Source organism: Myotis daubentonii, chromosome 19, assembly GCF_963259705.1.
Source record: "Myotis daubentonii chromosome 19, mMyoDau2.1, whole genome shotgun sequence".
Lineage (NCBI taxonomy): Eukaryota > Metazoa > Chordata > Mammalia > Chiroptera > Vespertilionidae > Myotis > Myotis daubentonii.
In genome coordinates, this window is record NC_081858.1 from 12,547,189 (window position 1) to 12,562,378 (window position 15,190).

General features: G+C 43.4%; 1 protein-coding gene across 4 annotated transcripts in view; it reads right to left on the minus strand.

Moving 5' to 3' along the window:
- Positions 1-2,534: 2,534 nt before the first annotated feature.
- The window catches only part of CLIP1 (CAP-Gly domain containing linker protein 1), an 88,898-nt gene continuing 76,242 nt past the window's right edge, over positions 2,535-15,190 (minus strand). For 3 of the 4 annotated variants that reach the window (XM_059676127.1, XM_059676125.1, XM_059676124.1), the window contains 5 exons: positions 11,176-11,293; positions 10,950-11,100; positions 10,344-10,393; positions 7,624-7,748; positions 2,537-4,175 (listed from right to left, as the gene is read on the minus strand). In XM_059676127.1, the coding sequence (XP_059532110.1) occupies positions 3,950-4,175; positions 7,624-7,748; positions 10,344-10,393; positions 10,950-11,100; positions 11,176-11,293 (670 nt within the window). In that variant the 3' untranslated portion in view covers positions 2,537-3,949. Of the gene's footprint in view, positions 4,176-7,623; positions 7,749-10,343; positions 10,394-10,949; positions 11,101-11,175; positions 11,294-15,190 lie in introns of all 4 variants that reach the window. The other variant, XM_059676128.1, reaches the window with a different exon arrangement.

The following is a 15,190-nucleotide window of genomic DNA, read 5'->3' on the forward strand; positions in this document are numbered from 1 at the left end:
GTGAATGGGAATATTTTCAATCAGAGCGATTAAACTCTGCTCTTTTGGTTTGTGGGCTAAAATTTAGAAAAATGGCCAGGGTCTGAAGGAACCTGAGGGACTTGTCTGTTTGGCTCTTCTTAGTAGACTTTTTCTTAGGAAATACTATCCGATGTAGAATCCAGGTCCCGGCACTTGCTTCATCAGTAAAATTCACGTATTACCTCATCAGTTGTGGGAAACATAGGAGCACGTCATTCACATACAAAAGCTTATCAGGCCCTGGCCGGTGGCGCAGTGGTCAGAGCACCAGCCCTCCCAGCCCTGCGCACCCCCGGGTCACCGGTTCACTTCCTGATCAAGGGCACATGCCCAGGTAGCAGGTTCAGTCACCGTTGGGGTGCCTATGGGAAGCAACCAATTGATGTTTCTTCCTCGGATAGATGTTTTTTCTCTCTCAAATCAATAAAAACATTTTTAAAAAGAATATACCAAGTTCTTAAAGCTGTTTTATCCGCAAGACTGCAGTAAAAATTGCTATTTGGATCTATAGTGCTTGCTCATTTGAAGAAAAACCATTATGACAAATGAAACTGAAAATATCAGTACCACTGGGCAAAAAGAATAACCTTTGTTAAAGTAGATATAGCCCTAGCTGGTTTGGCTCAGTGGATACCATTGGCCTGTGGACTGAAGGGTCCTTGGTTTGATTCCTATCAAGGGCACATGCCAGGTTGTGGGCTCAATCACTAGTAGGGGGCATACAGCAGGCAGCCAATCAATGATTCTCTCATCATTGATGTTTCTCTCCTTCTGAAATCATTATATATATATATATATATATATATATATATATATATATATATATATATATATATACACATATCTATACACACACACACACACACACACACACACACTAGAGACCCAGTGCACGAAATTAGTGCATGACGGGGGAGGGTCCCTCAGCCCAGCCTGCACCCTCTTGCAATCCAGGACTGCTGGCTCCTAACTGCTCACCTGCCTGCCTGCCTCATCGCCCCTAACCACTCACCTGCCTGCTGATGGCTCCTAACCACTTGCCTGCCTGCCTGATTTCCCCTAACCGCCTCTGCCTTGGCCCCTGCTGCCGCAGCTTCGTCCGGAAGAACATCCAGAATGACGTCCAGATCTTTAGCTGTCCGGTCTAATTAGCATATCATGCTTTTATTATATCTATTTAAAATAGATGCTTCACCAAAGTGGATATACAGATGGCCAAGAGACATATGAAAAAATGCTCAAAGTCACCGATCATCAGAGAGATGCAAATTAAAATGATGAGGTATCATCTCACACCTGTCAGAATTGCTACCACAACAAATCCACAAATGACAAGTGCTGGCCAGCATGTGGAGAAAAGGGAATCCTAGTACACTGCTGGTGGGAATGCAGACTGGTGTGTAACTATTATGGAAAACAGTATGGCGTTTCCTCGAAAAATTAAATATGCGCCCTAACCGGTTTGGCTCAGTGGATGGAGTGTCGGTCTGCGGACTGAAAGGTCCCAGGTTCGATTCCGGCCAAGGGCATGTACCTTGGTTGTGGGCACATCCCCAGTAGGAGGTGTGCAGGAGGCAGCTGATCAATGTTTCTCTCTCATCGATGTTTCTAACTCTCTATCCCTCTCCCTTCCTCTCTGTGAAAAATCAATAACATGTTTTAAAAAAAGAAAAAGAAAAATTAAATATGGAACTTTCATTTGACCCAGTGATCTCACTTCTAGGAATATATCCTAAGAAACCCAAAACACCAATCAGAAAGGATATATGCACCCCTATGTTCATAGCAGCACAATTTACAATAGCTGAGATCTGGAAACAGCCCAAATGCTCATCAGTAGATGAGCTGTGGTACATTTATGCCATGGAATACTGTGCAGCAGTACGAAAGAAGAATCTCTTACCCTTTGAGACAGCATGGAGGGATCTGGAGAGCATCATGCTAAGTGAAATAAATCAGTCAGAGAAAGACAAGAATCACATGATCTCACTCATATGTGGAATCTAACTAACAAAATAAACTGATGAAAAGAGTGGATCCAGAGACATGGAAGCATGGAACAGAGTGCGGAATCTCAGAAGGAAGGTAAGGGGGAGAGCAGGGAGGGAGGAGGAGGATGAGTGAGTGGGAGGTAATCAACTAAGGACTTTATATGCATGGCCCATGGACACAGACAATGGGGAGGTGAAGGGTGGAGGTGGGGGTGAGCTGGAGGGGAACATACTAGTATATAATGCTTTCAACAATAAAGAATTATTTTTTTAGCCCTGGCCGACTTGGCTCAGTGGATAGAGCATCGGCCTGTGGACTGAAGGGTCCCAGGTTCAATTCCAGTCAAGGGCACATGCCTGGGTTGCGGGCTCATTCCCCAGTAGGGGATGTGCAGGAGGCAGCCAATAAATGATTCTCTCTCATCACTGATGTTTTATCTCTCTCCCTCTCCCTTCCTCTCTGAAATCAATAAAGAAATATATTAAAAAAATTTTTTTTTAAAAAAGAATGGTATTTTTTAACTAAAATAAAGTAGGTACAGAACATTTTTTGCTCAAATTTTAATACTGCTTTACATATTGTTTGTGAAACAATTCCTATTATGTTTATAACCAGAAATTTCAATTGATTACAGGTTTTTCACGTGTCAAATACAGTTAATAATCTTGAGGGGAAAATACATCAAAGGCATATATACAATTATAGAAGTTCTTATTATACATGTAGCATGGAGATACATTTATTACTTTTTACATCTTCTAGAAGACATTCAATTCAAAACAAGATAAATAGTTTAATAAAATTGGTTGATAAACTTCTGGTGGCTGAGGTCCTTCATTTAATTTTTTGTGATAAGAAAATCCAAAATTATTAATATTGAATTTCTCATCATACATTCATCTAAAAAGACAGTAAATACAACTTGTAAAGATTGTAGATTGGTTAATGTAAGTGTTGTATAGCAGCTTATTATCTAATTAATCGACTGCTGGGGATATCTGCTAGAGAAGGAAAAATATTGTATTTATTTAGATCTGATAAAGAAACAAAATGAAAACAAAAATAAAAAATAGCTCCAAAGCTGTGTGATGCTATTCCTGGCCTAGCCCATTAAATCCTGATAAACATTCTAAGTGTTTTCTTTTTCATAAAGGTAAAAATCTGAAAAGAAAGACACAATTGTGAATCCTTTTTCCCAAAATAGAGATTTTTAAAAAATATATACATACAATATATAGCTGAAATTATGCAAAACCAATACACAAAGCGCCACAGTAGAGTAAGTGGGTGCAGCATATCGATTATAAAACGTCCCACAGCAGTTTGGGGGCTCCCCCCTCCCTTTACCTGTTTCATGATTTAACATCACACCTAAGTGTTACCAAGCCTGAAGTAAAGGCACTACTGACATCAGGTAGTGCAAAGATCTCAGATATTTCAACTAAAAATAAAATGCTCTATGAGAGTAGATGAAAATGCAAAATGGCACATTTTTTTTCAACTCATTCCAGTGTCAAAGCTTAACCAAAACATCTCACTATACAAAAACACAGCCTGGGAAGATTTTAGTGCAAATATGAGAATGGCATAATTTAAAGTTACTTAAATAAGGTACTGGAGGGTAGGGATTGTTCTTGGAGGTTTCCCTCGGGACAATCTATGTAACGACCTCTGGTGCAACGTCCTGTTGGAACTTAAAAATCAAGACGCCAAAAATAAGAGGTGAAAACTCACCTCCTAAGTAAGTATTTATTATTCTAATGTATACGGGGAAACTAAAAGGGCGATTTGTTGAAGATCAAAATATTTTCTTAGATTTGTTGGTGGGGGTCAAAAATAACGTGAGTTGTCCGGAAGTCTGCACAGGTAATGCTGGTGTTCGGTTGCCCAGATGCTGGTGCGTCCGAGAAAGCCCAGTCCTGGATGTGAGGCTTCGTCAGAAGGTCTCGTCGTCATTGCAGTTGGTTGCCCAGTGCCCAAACATCTCACAGATCTCACAGTACGGGCGCTCCTCGCTCCGACTGCCGTGGTGTGTGGAGTGAGGGGGGTCCTCCGACATTTGCGCCTGGGTGGGACAGTCCTCTGTGTCGTGGAGATCGAAGCAGTCACATATGTCACAGAAGAGGCGAGGTTTCTTCTTGGACTGTTTCTCCTGGTCGTCACTGCAAAGGTTCATGTGTACGATCAGAAACTCACATATTAACCAATGTCACCCCAACAGACTTAATAATGAAAAACAGAAACTCATCTCTACCACTTGTAAAGGATAAAAAACAAGTAAGAGTTATGGCCAAGTCTGCAAACCTCAAGTGTAACTACTGCAATTCCTATTTAAAATGCTCACATCAGGCTGGCTGGTGTGGCTCAGTGGTTGAGTGTTGACCTAGGAACCAGGAGGTCATGGTTCCATTCCCAGTCAGGACATGCCCTGGTTGTGGGCTCACTCCCCAATGTGGGGTGTGCAGGAGGCAGCCAATCAATGATTCTCTCTCATCATTGATGTTTCTCTCTCTCTCTTCCCCTCTCCCTTTCTCTCTGAAACTAATAAAAATATACTTAAAAAAATAAAATAAAATGTTCACATCAGCCCTGCTGGTGTGGCTCAGTGGGTGGGGGTCGACCCCCATGAACCAGGAAGCCACTGGTTCAATTCTGGATCAGGGCACATGCCCGGGTTTCCAGCTCCATCCCCAGTAGGGAGTGTTCAGGAGGCAGCCAACTGATGTTTCTCTCATTAATGTTTCTTTTTCTTTAATAATTCTTTATTGTTGAAAATATTACATATGTCCCCTTTCCCCCCATTGATCCCCTCAGGCCACCCCCACCCCCGCCCCTCACCCCCCGATTGTCTGTGTCCATGGGCCATTCATATATACATACAAGGTCCTTGGTTGATTACGTCCCACTCACCTTTCCCCCTCCTCCCACCTTCCCACCCCTCGCCTTCCCTCTGATTCTGCACTCTGTTCCATGCTTCCATGTCTCTGGATCTACTGTTTTCATCAGTTTATTCTGTTAATTAGATTCCACATGAGTGAGACCATGTGATTCTTATTTTTCTCTGACTTATTTCACTTAGCATGATGCTCTCCAGGTCCCTCCATGCTGTCTCAAAGGGTAAGAGATTCTTCTTTTTTACTGCTGCATAGTATTCCGTGGTGTAAATGTACCACAGCTTTTTTATCCACTCATCTACTGATGGGCACTTGGGCTGTTTCCAGATCTCAGCTATTGTAAATTGTGCTGCCATGAACATAGGGGTGAATACATTCTTTGATTGGTGTTTCGGGTTTCTTAGGATATATTCCTAGAAGTGGGTCAAATGTAAGTTCCATATCTAATTTTTTGAGGAAACGCCATACTGTTCTCCATAATGGCTGCATCAGTCTGCATTCCCACCAGCAGTGTACTAGGGTTCCCTTTTATCCACATCCTCGCCAACACTTGTCATTTGTTGATCTGTTGATGGTAGCCATTCTGACAGGTATGAGGTGATACCTCATTGGCATTTTAATTTGCATCTCTCTGATGATCAATGACTTTGAGCATTTTTTCATATGTCTCTTGGCCATCTGTATGTCATCTATTTAGGTCCTTTGCCCATTTTTTAATTGGATTGTCTTCCTTTTGTTAAGTTGTATGAGTTCCTTACATGTTTTGGATATAAACCCTTTATCAGATGTATCATTGCCAAATATGTTCTCCCATGCAGTGGGCTTTCTTCTTGTTTTGTGGTTTCTTTTCTGTGCAGAAGCTTTTTATTTTTATGTAGTCCCATTTGTTCATTTTTTTTAGTTTCCATTGCCCTAGGAGCTGTATTGGTGAAGATATTGCTTTGGCATATGTCTGAGATTTTGCTGCCTCCACAGGCTCCTCTAAGATTTTTATGGTTTCCCGTCTTATGTTTAAGTCTTTTATCCATTTTGAGTTTATGTGTATGGTATAAGTTGGTGGCCTAGTTTCATTTTTTTTGCATGTATCTGTCCAATTTTCCCAAAACCATTTATTTCTTCAAACACATTCTTTATCCCTCTCTCCCTTGCTACCTCTTCTGGCACACCTGCTATTTGAATATTGTTACATTCCATGTTGTCTCACAGCTTTAAGTTGTCCTCTTGTTTTTTCTTTTTGGTTCTCTGAGTGATTTTTTTTAACCCTGTCTTCTAATTCACTGATTAGATCCTCTTTTTCCCCTAATCTTCTGTGTATTCCTTCCAATTGTGTTATTTCTGTTTTTATAATTACTACATCTTTTCTCATGCTGTTGAGCATCTTTAACGTCATTATTCTGAACTCTATATCAGATAAATTTCTTATCTCCATTTCATTTAACTCTTTTGGAGAATTCTCTTGTTCTTCCATTTGGGGGTTGTTTCTTTGACTCCTCATTTTGGCTGCCTGTTTGGATTTGTGATTATGTGTTAGGTAGGTCTTCTATGCCTCTCAATCTCTAGTACATGACAGTGACAAACACTGTTTCTGTCTAATTAGATGAGGCAAAGACTCAAAGCCTCCAGAGACCGCCTCTGCTTACAAACTGATAGGATCCTGTCTTAAATTGCCCTTAGGCAATCATCCTCAGGTGTGGTGTGAGTTTTTTTCAACAGGGTGGGGCAACTGCTTCTGCCTGGAGGCTAATTGTTATTCTCAGTTTCTTATTGGACCTCAGAAACTCTGCAATGTGGATAAGGTGTGTACCCCCCAGGCAAAGCTGACTGTATAGAAAATGTCTGTATGAGAAAGATGACCTCCGCAGCATGAGGGAATGACTCAGGACAGGAAACCAGGTGTCTGCCTTCTGAGTTCTAACCTGAGCCCCTGATCTTGGCTTCTGCTCATACAGCTCCAGTTCATTTTGCCCTCCCTCTGCCAGAGCACAAGGTGAGTAGCTTCAGAGGGAATTTTGTGCATTGGCCCTTTAAGAGGGTGCCTGAATTTCCAGCCATCTCTCCCTGTCAGACAGCAACCCCATTGCTTTTCATACCCAGATGTGGGTACCTTTCTCAGTTCTGGTGCTCTCTGCTGGGGGGCCCAGCTTATGGATTAGACCCCAGATTTCTCAGTGGCAACCCCCCACAGCTGACATATCTCTCAGGAACTCCAATCCCTGTCTATGGAAGCCCGGCCAACCCTTTCGTGCCTCAGCCCCTCCTACCAGTCTCTATGCTGTCTCTATTTTCCGTCCTTAGTTATCATGGTTCTCTCCAGTGAGTCTCCCATCGATTATTCAGGAAGTTTTTCTGTATTTTAGTTGCAATTCCAGTTTGGTCCTGGGAGCGTGTCCTTGTAGCATCTACTTACTCCACCACCATATTTAATCTCCCATGTTATTTTTTTTCCTCTGTGTTTCTATCTCTCTATCCTTCTCCCTTCCTCTCTCTCTAAAAATCAATAAAAATATATTTTTAAAAATTTAAAAAGTAAATAAATAAAATGTTTACATTAAAGCCATTTATAGTGTATACGTATCACTGTCTTGCCAGAGTTATGGGGATGGATTTATGGCCAATCAGCCACAGGGCAACTGTCTCTCCAACCCACTGAAGAACCTAACTTTAAAAGCACAGTTTATTTAGATGGAACTGAACAGTATTGTCTCATATGAAATACCTGTCATAATTGTTTAGGTCATCGCCATTTCCATTAAGGGCCGCTTCTGACATCATTTCCACCTTCAGCTTGAGGTCTTGATTCTTCCTCTGAAGGTCCACTATTACTGAATTTAGGAAGTCAATCTAATTTGTTCAGGGAAAAGAAAAGAAACATGTATAAAATGTCTGAAATGTGTCCGGTGGACTGCCTATCAAGAAGTCACGGATGAAGACTCATGTCATTGCTGTGAGTGTGCTGGACATCACAGGGGGGCCAGCGGTGGCTGTTACTGAACCTATGCTTTATATATTGATACACACACACACACACACACACACTACACTTCACAAAAAGCATAACAAGAGAGTTGTCTCATGGCACTGTAGAACCAATCCACAACGTATCGTCTTTTGAAAAAGTACAGGGACATCCTCCTCACACCAGGCTCTCTCATGGGTTGTGGTGGGATGATGGTAAATGAGACTTCAGAGAAAAATGGAGAAGTTTTAAAGAGAAGGCTCAAGCTCCATTTCCACCGAGGAGACCCTTTGGCACATTCTCAGGAACAGGCTGGCGCTCAGGTACCCCAATTGGGAAAAGCAACTGTGCCAGGATTCACTGGGCAGTAGAATAACAAGATGACCAGTAGGAGGAAGCACCCTTGTCCTAACATTTGCTTTCAAACCAAGGGCACTTTCCTTGAAAAACAAAAAGTTTCTTCCCTCTCCTACAAATAATAAAAAGCTCTCATATATTCTAAATAGCTCATGAGAAAAATCTCACTTTATAATTTTAAAAATGTGAGTGTATACACATACACAGGTAATTCAATTTTTAAAGAACTAGTTGTCCTCTTTCTCTTGCTGGGGCATGTTATGAAGTGAAGCTGGCAACCAGTAGCTTTGTGGTTCCCTGGAGAACATCCCTGCCAACACTGGAGGCAGACCCACTGAATCTATCCTCGCTTCTTAAACTGCATTTTCTAAGACTTTATCATATCAGGAGCTCCGTTTCGGGAAGAAGAAAACAGCACAACACGGATTTAGTACAGTGGGGAAACACACACACACACACATACACACACGTGCTCGCAAATTAGGAAACATAAAACAAACCATTTGCTGGTTGGAAGAAAGTGTTGGCAGCAGCAGATGAAACAAATGGAAGCAGAAAGGAAAGGGGGAGAAAGAGAAAACACTGTTAATTAAGTAGATGTCTATTACACATACACACTAAGCAGACAATGAATGCTAACTGGGGTAAGTTAGTAGTTTGCTGAATCCTTTCAGACAAATCAAAACTCCCTGAGCTTTTATTTAAAAATGAAAGATGGCTTTTGTACCTGTGATTTTTGCGCAGGATAAATATACCCCATGATATATTATTAAAACTGAAGATGGATGCTTATTGTCTATGTCTCATTATATTTCCAAATAGAGAATACGTTGTTTCCATATAATCCCACATTTAAAATTAAGGCTGTTTTGTTAATTTTGGAAACATTTTTCGAGAACCCTGTCTTTGTAAGGTAGAGATAAGCCAGGAACTTTTTGACAGAGCAATTCTACTTCTAAAATTTACCCCAAAGAAATACTAGTATATCTGAAAAATGGTAGATGTCCAAGACAATTCATTTCCGCATTGTTTACAATACACTTAGAAGATCAGAAACCTCCCAAATGGCATGCCAACGGACAGAGAACCAATTTCATTAAGTTCATCCATATAACGGAACACTAAACAGCTATAAAAGGGAGGTACAGAGATTGAAAGGGCTCCTGACTCTCCAGGGAGAGGAGTCTGTGGAAGTCACTCTGACACTGAGGCTGGCTCCCTTGGGCCTGCTGGAAGAGTAGGTATTGCTTAGGGGCGAGGCTGGGCTCTTCCAGGCTGGGCTAGGCTCTTCGGAGTGAGGTTCTGCTCTTCAGGACTGGCTACAGCTGTTCTAGTCTGGGCTCAGCTCTTCAGGGCTAGACGCCTCCCTTCCCTTCGGGACTGGGCTTTGGCTCTCTGGAGCTAGGCTCCGCCCTCTGGGACTGTCTTTGGCTAGTCAGGACTAGGTTGGGGTCTTAGGGTCTAGGCTGGCTCTTCGGAACTAGGGTCAGCCCTTTGGGACCAGATTGGGCTATTAGGCCTTGGCTGGGTATTCCAGGCTGGTCCGTTAAAATCAAATTGACCTGGGTCATGGGGAAGCCCAGGTCTCTACACGATTGCTTCCAGGAAAGGACCCTTAAGTGAGCATACACAGCCTGGGAAACAGAGGTAAAAAGGGCTGCTGACTCGAGGGAGAGGTGCCTGTGGAAATCACTCTGACACACTGAGGCTGGCTTCCTTGGGCCTCCTGGGAGAATAGGTATTGCTTAGGGGCTAGGCTCAGCTTTTTGGGGCAAGGTTCTGCCAAAAAAAAAAAAAAAAAAAAAGAAAGGAAGTACAGATCAGTTTATGTAATATGCCACCATGTACGTTAAAAGGGAAAGGAAAAAGACTGTATCAGTCTTGGCTTATATTTACATTTTTTTAAATCCCTGAAAAGACTTTTTTAAAGACACCAATTGGGTGGTTACCTGATTGGAGAGCTGGGAACTGACCAGAGAGAAAGGTTTGGGGGGAGATGTGTTGCTGAACATATTTTTAATATTGCTTAATGTTTAGATCATATGAATGTACTACCTGTTCAAAAGATTAAGTGCTTGTTTAAAATAGCAGGTAAGCAAACTAAAGGAAGGAAGGAGCAGTACCTGACTCTCCTGGGCTCTTTCGTCCTCTTCCGCCTGAGTATCAGTATTACCTTATATAAAAAAAAAAAAAAAATGGAGGGGGAGGTTTAAAAAACCACAATCTTTTTTCCTTGTGTTTGCATTGAAAATCATTCTCTGTGGAATTCCCAGATGCGCCTCTCAGTACACACTCATGAGTTCCTGTCCCATAGCCGGACCCCTGAGGGACCTGCGTTGGCGCTGGCCCCACTCCTCCCGTGTTCTCTCTTGGGCTGGCTCACTGCTGGGCAAGAATGGCCATCACATCCACCTGAATGTAGAGGAGCGAGGGACCATCTCTGCCCTCCCTCACTGTGTACCTTCAGAACCCACGGCTGTACTGGGATGGCAGCCAGCATCTTCCAGCTTATGCTTCTACCCACACTCAAGACCAGGGGGGAAGGCCCAGCAGTGGGGCCACCAGGCACGCCCCTTCGCATGGGGCCTGGGCGATGCCGAGCCCTCCTCTAACGGGTGGGAGAGCCGAGAGGAAAGGGCCACGTCGGGGAGCAGCGCATCTTGCCCAGAAAGGGCTCCTTTTGCAGGGAGCAGTGGGGTGGGGGAGAGGCACCACGGTCATCATTTTACCTGAGGAGCTGCTGAGCTGCCTCTTGTTTTCCTTGAGTTGAAGCTCCAAGTTCTTGACCTTGAGCTCGAGCTTCACCTTGTCAGACTCAAGAGACTGGACAACTGAATGCAAGGACTTGGCAGAGGCGTTTTCTCCCCTGAGCACCGTGACCTGCAACACAGCGGCGTGGCTTAGGTGTGGGAACAGAACGGGCGGCGTGACCGTTCGCCCGGGAAGGTACTCTACCTCGTTCCTCAGCTTCTCCAGCTCGGCGTCCTTCTCCGTGAGTAAGGCACTAGTAATGCTGATGGACTTCTGCAAGGAGGCTTTTTCCTCATCTGCGTCTTTTATCAACTGGGATTCTCTAAAAGACCAAAGAGTTAAAAATTCCAGAAATCAGCCGAGAGAGTGATCAGTGTGTGACTGTCCTAGAACACACACACAATTTGCCCGAGTTCACGTACAGAAAAAGTGCATCGCAGGGGGCGTGTAGAGGGAGAAGGCTATTATGCTTCCAAATTGCACTTCCGGTGCGGGGAGGAAAAGTTCCCTATGCACAGACATGCTTGAATCTGCCTGTCATTGTATCCATTTGAGTTTAAAGAAAACAGTAACTTTGGAAGACTGACGATTATACAAACAAAAACAAAAAAATAAGACTGTTGCACCCCCAAAGAATTCTTCTAAATATCGAACCCCAGCTGAATTCGATTATTTCTTGAATAAACTACTACCAAGCAATACCAACAATTAAAATACACACATGCAAAGCGATTATACAATGTCATGCAGAGCAGTTTTATGCTGGAAGTATCGGTTGGTTCTCACTAATTTCAGTAACTTTTAGCAAGTTCCAGGAATGAGTTTTCGAGATCTAATGGGCCAAACAGTAGTAAATAGTACCACTACTATTCGGGCTGCAGGAGTCTTCCTCTTCCCCCGTGGAACCTGAAGAGGACATTAAATTGCTCGTAGAAATGACAGGTCATTACATAAAGGCCAGAGCAGACATGTTAAAGTGGAGCTCTGGGGATAGAATGCATGCGTGGCGACATTGGGAGGAAGGGCCAGCACTGGGTTTCTGTCCTCAGCCTGACTCGGCTGTGGTCACCCGCGGAGGGGGGACCAGGCCTGGGAAGTAAGGGAAACACCTGTCGTGGAGGGTGTGCGAAAAGAAAGGGAACGATGAAGGGAAGACCAGGAGGGAAGACACAATAGACACAACCCGGAAGGGCCGGCTACTATGTGTTTGTGTGTGTGCACATTTAGATTTTTGTTGAGAAATTACATGCATTCGAGAGTGCCACGGTCATAGTCACCAGGGAGGAGGTCAGACTGAGCACGGTCACAGATTGGGAGAAACTAACTCCTTGGTGACAACTGAATGCGGTGTGATGTGTAGGTTGGACCCTGGAGGAGAAAAAGGACGTTCGTGGAAAAGCTGGGGGATCTGAGTAGGGTCAGGGGTCTAGCTGAGAGTGTGTGCATGTCACTTTCTAGGTTTTGGTCAATGTACCAGGGGATGGACCATGTCCACGTGAAGGGACCGGAGGAGGGGGGCACGTGGGAGTACTCGGAATGACCCTGGCAACTCTTCTGTGAAACTCTAGTTTTAAAAATTAAAAAAAAAATTTTTAAATTATATGCAGTGTGAAATGAGGAAAAAGACCTGGAATCACAATAATAGTGTGGAAAAAGACAAAACTGGAGAGAATTTTCCCAGCTAGCCCTCAGGCCAGTGGACATGTCACTCATGGAGCTAATCCTCAGTGAGAACTCATAACTTAGGCAACAAGCCAAGTTATTCCCAGTTCCGCTGGGAAGTAACTGGGTGAGTGTGGAGCGTGTCGTGGTTCAGTCTGTTTCAGAGCCAACGGGAAGGACTGAAAACTGAGGCCCAGGTTAGAAATGGAAGAATGCACATGTCTGGTTAGTGAGACCCAAGATATCCGGCACACGAATTACAGAATTCTCATGATTTATGGTAGCTTCTACACAAAGATAAAATATTAAGTGTATTTATCTCATTGTGTGGCTGACACTAATACCCCGGAATGATAAGTAGTAAGAAAAGAATTTGAGACTTACAAACATTCCTGGAATTCAATATCCGAGCACTATCTGTACACTGAAATGGGGTGAGCAGCAGTGACGCGAATTACTGAGTGGCACCTTGCTAGGAAATAGGATCTTGCTCGGATTAAAACAAAACAACGATTTTAACGGAAGGAACGTACGAACCCTCCTTCCCCCTGGAAAGCAAGTATCTGAGGCGATCCAAAGATTCAATAAAGCTCAGACTCCTTAAGCCTCTAGCAAACTGACTTGGTGGTTTACTCTATAGTAACACCTATTTCCAGAGCGTCGCTTGTTAGAAAACCAATCAAATCTGAACATCATTTGAAATGTTTTTACTGAAAAAAAAAAAAAAAGAGGATTTGGGGATTACTGAGCAGACTTGGATTCTTCCATCATAGGAACTCTAGTTAGCAAAGACGTCACCGATTCTTGGTGTTGGGGCCCACCAGCTGGCGGGAGGAGGAAGGCACGGTATCTTGATCTGCTCACCCTCACGCACACACACAGCCCCTGAGCAAGGCCGCTTTAGAACGAGAGGGCAAGCAGAACGCTCGCTCCTTGTACAGTTATCAGAAGATGCATGGCTGAGGAAGGGACCTAAATGTGACAAATGGCAGGACAAACAGCTGTTAGCAGCTCATCTCTGGGGCAGATCCTCACTGGCTTCCTTCACTATTTCTAAGCCCCAGTCCCACTGTGCAGACCCAGAGAGGCCGAGTTAAACCATTTAGCCAGCATCACTGACCTCTGCGTCACAAATCACACGGGCAGACGGGCCCGTGTTCCCTGAAGCCATGCTACTGGGATGACTTGGTGTTCCTCAAATGTCAAATAGGGAAGATAAGCAGAATACGAAGGAAGGGCCGGAGGGGCCCGAAATCTTCCCTCCAAGGGAACATACTAGCCAGATTCTTTCCTTACTACTTGCACAGGAAATAAATCCTAGCAGTAAAGCAAATACCTTAACGTGTAACAGGGCAAGCTTTAAAAATGCAAGATAATAAGAACCAAATATTAGAAACATGAAGAGAAATGCAAATCAGTCAGGAAAAGTTTGCACTGCAATTCTTTGCTTTAAAAGAAAAAGATAATGTGTGTGTGTGTGTGTGTGTGTGTGTGCGTATACTGCTGAGAATATTTTACAAAACAAAAGCAAGACACAGAGGGACAAAGGCAGCCAAAAATATATATACGACCATTTGGTTTACTAAAAATATACGAAATTTATTTAGTATAATGTGGATAGACTTTCTTTAGTCTTACCATGAAAGACACACAGATATAGCAAAGGAAGCAAGAGTAGGAAGGGAAAAGAGAGGAGTGAAGTGAGCATTGTAAGCAGCGACAGCTCGGAGACAGTCAGTCAGCCAGCCACCCACAGTGAGCAGCACAGGACTCTGCAGAATTTGTCGAGGGAACTGTCTACCGGTTTCCAGCCCTGACGGCAATCTGTCATTTACACTAACAGAATTAATTCTGCCTCCAACAAGTCCACGTCTAAGATTTTGGCTCTCAAGTCCCTTCTTGTGACATCAAAAAGCCTGGTGGGAGGGAGGGAGGGAAGCCAAACAAGTTCTCCCATCTGCTTGCAGACCTCGGGGGTCAGAAGACCCCCCTCTCCACTCGGCCAGTTACGGCAAGTCAAGTTCGGCTCTGCCATCTCTCTCAGACATCTTGGAACCTGTTTTGAAGGAGATCTGCCTAACGTGGAAACCAGTTTTCCAAAGAAATAATTACATTTTAAAAAGATATTTATATATATTTGTATTGATTTCAGAGAGGAAGGGTAGAGGGAGAAACATCAATGATGAGAATCATTGATCAGCTGCCTCCTACACACTGCCCCCTCCCCCACACTGGGCATGAAGCCCACAACCTGGGCATGTTCCCTGACTGAGAATTGAACCATGACCTCCTGGTTTATAGGTTGACGCTCAACCACTGAGCCACGCTGGCTGGGCAATGATTACATTCTTAAGAGGAAAATCTTGACTACATATTGCTTGCAATTCAATGTTTAGATACCAAAAAACTGTGGCAATACAGAAGGATGTTACTACTTTCTTTTTTAAAAATTTATCTTTATTATTCAAAGTATTACAGATGTCCCCTTTTTGTTACTAATTTCTTCACGAAAAGCAGCTTCATCCTACAGTCAGGAGTAAGCACTGCACTTCAATAC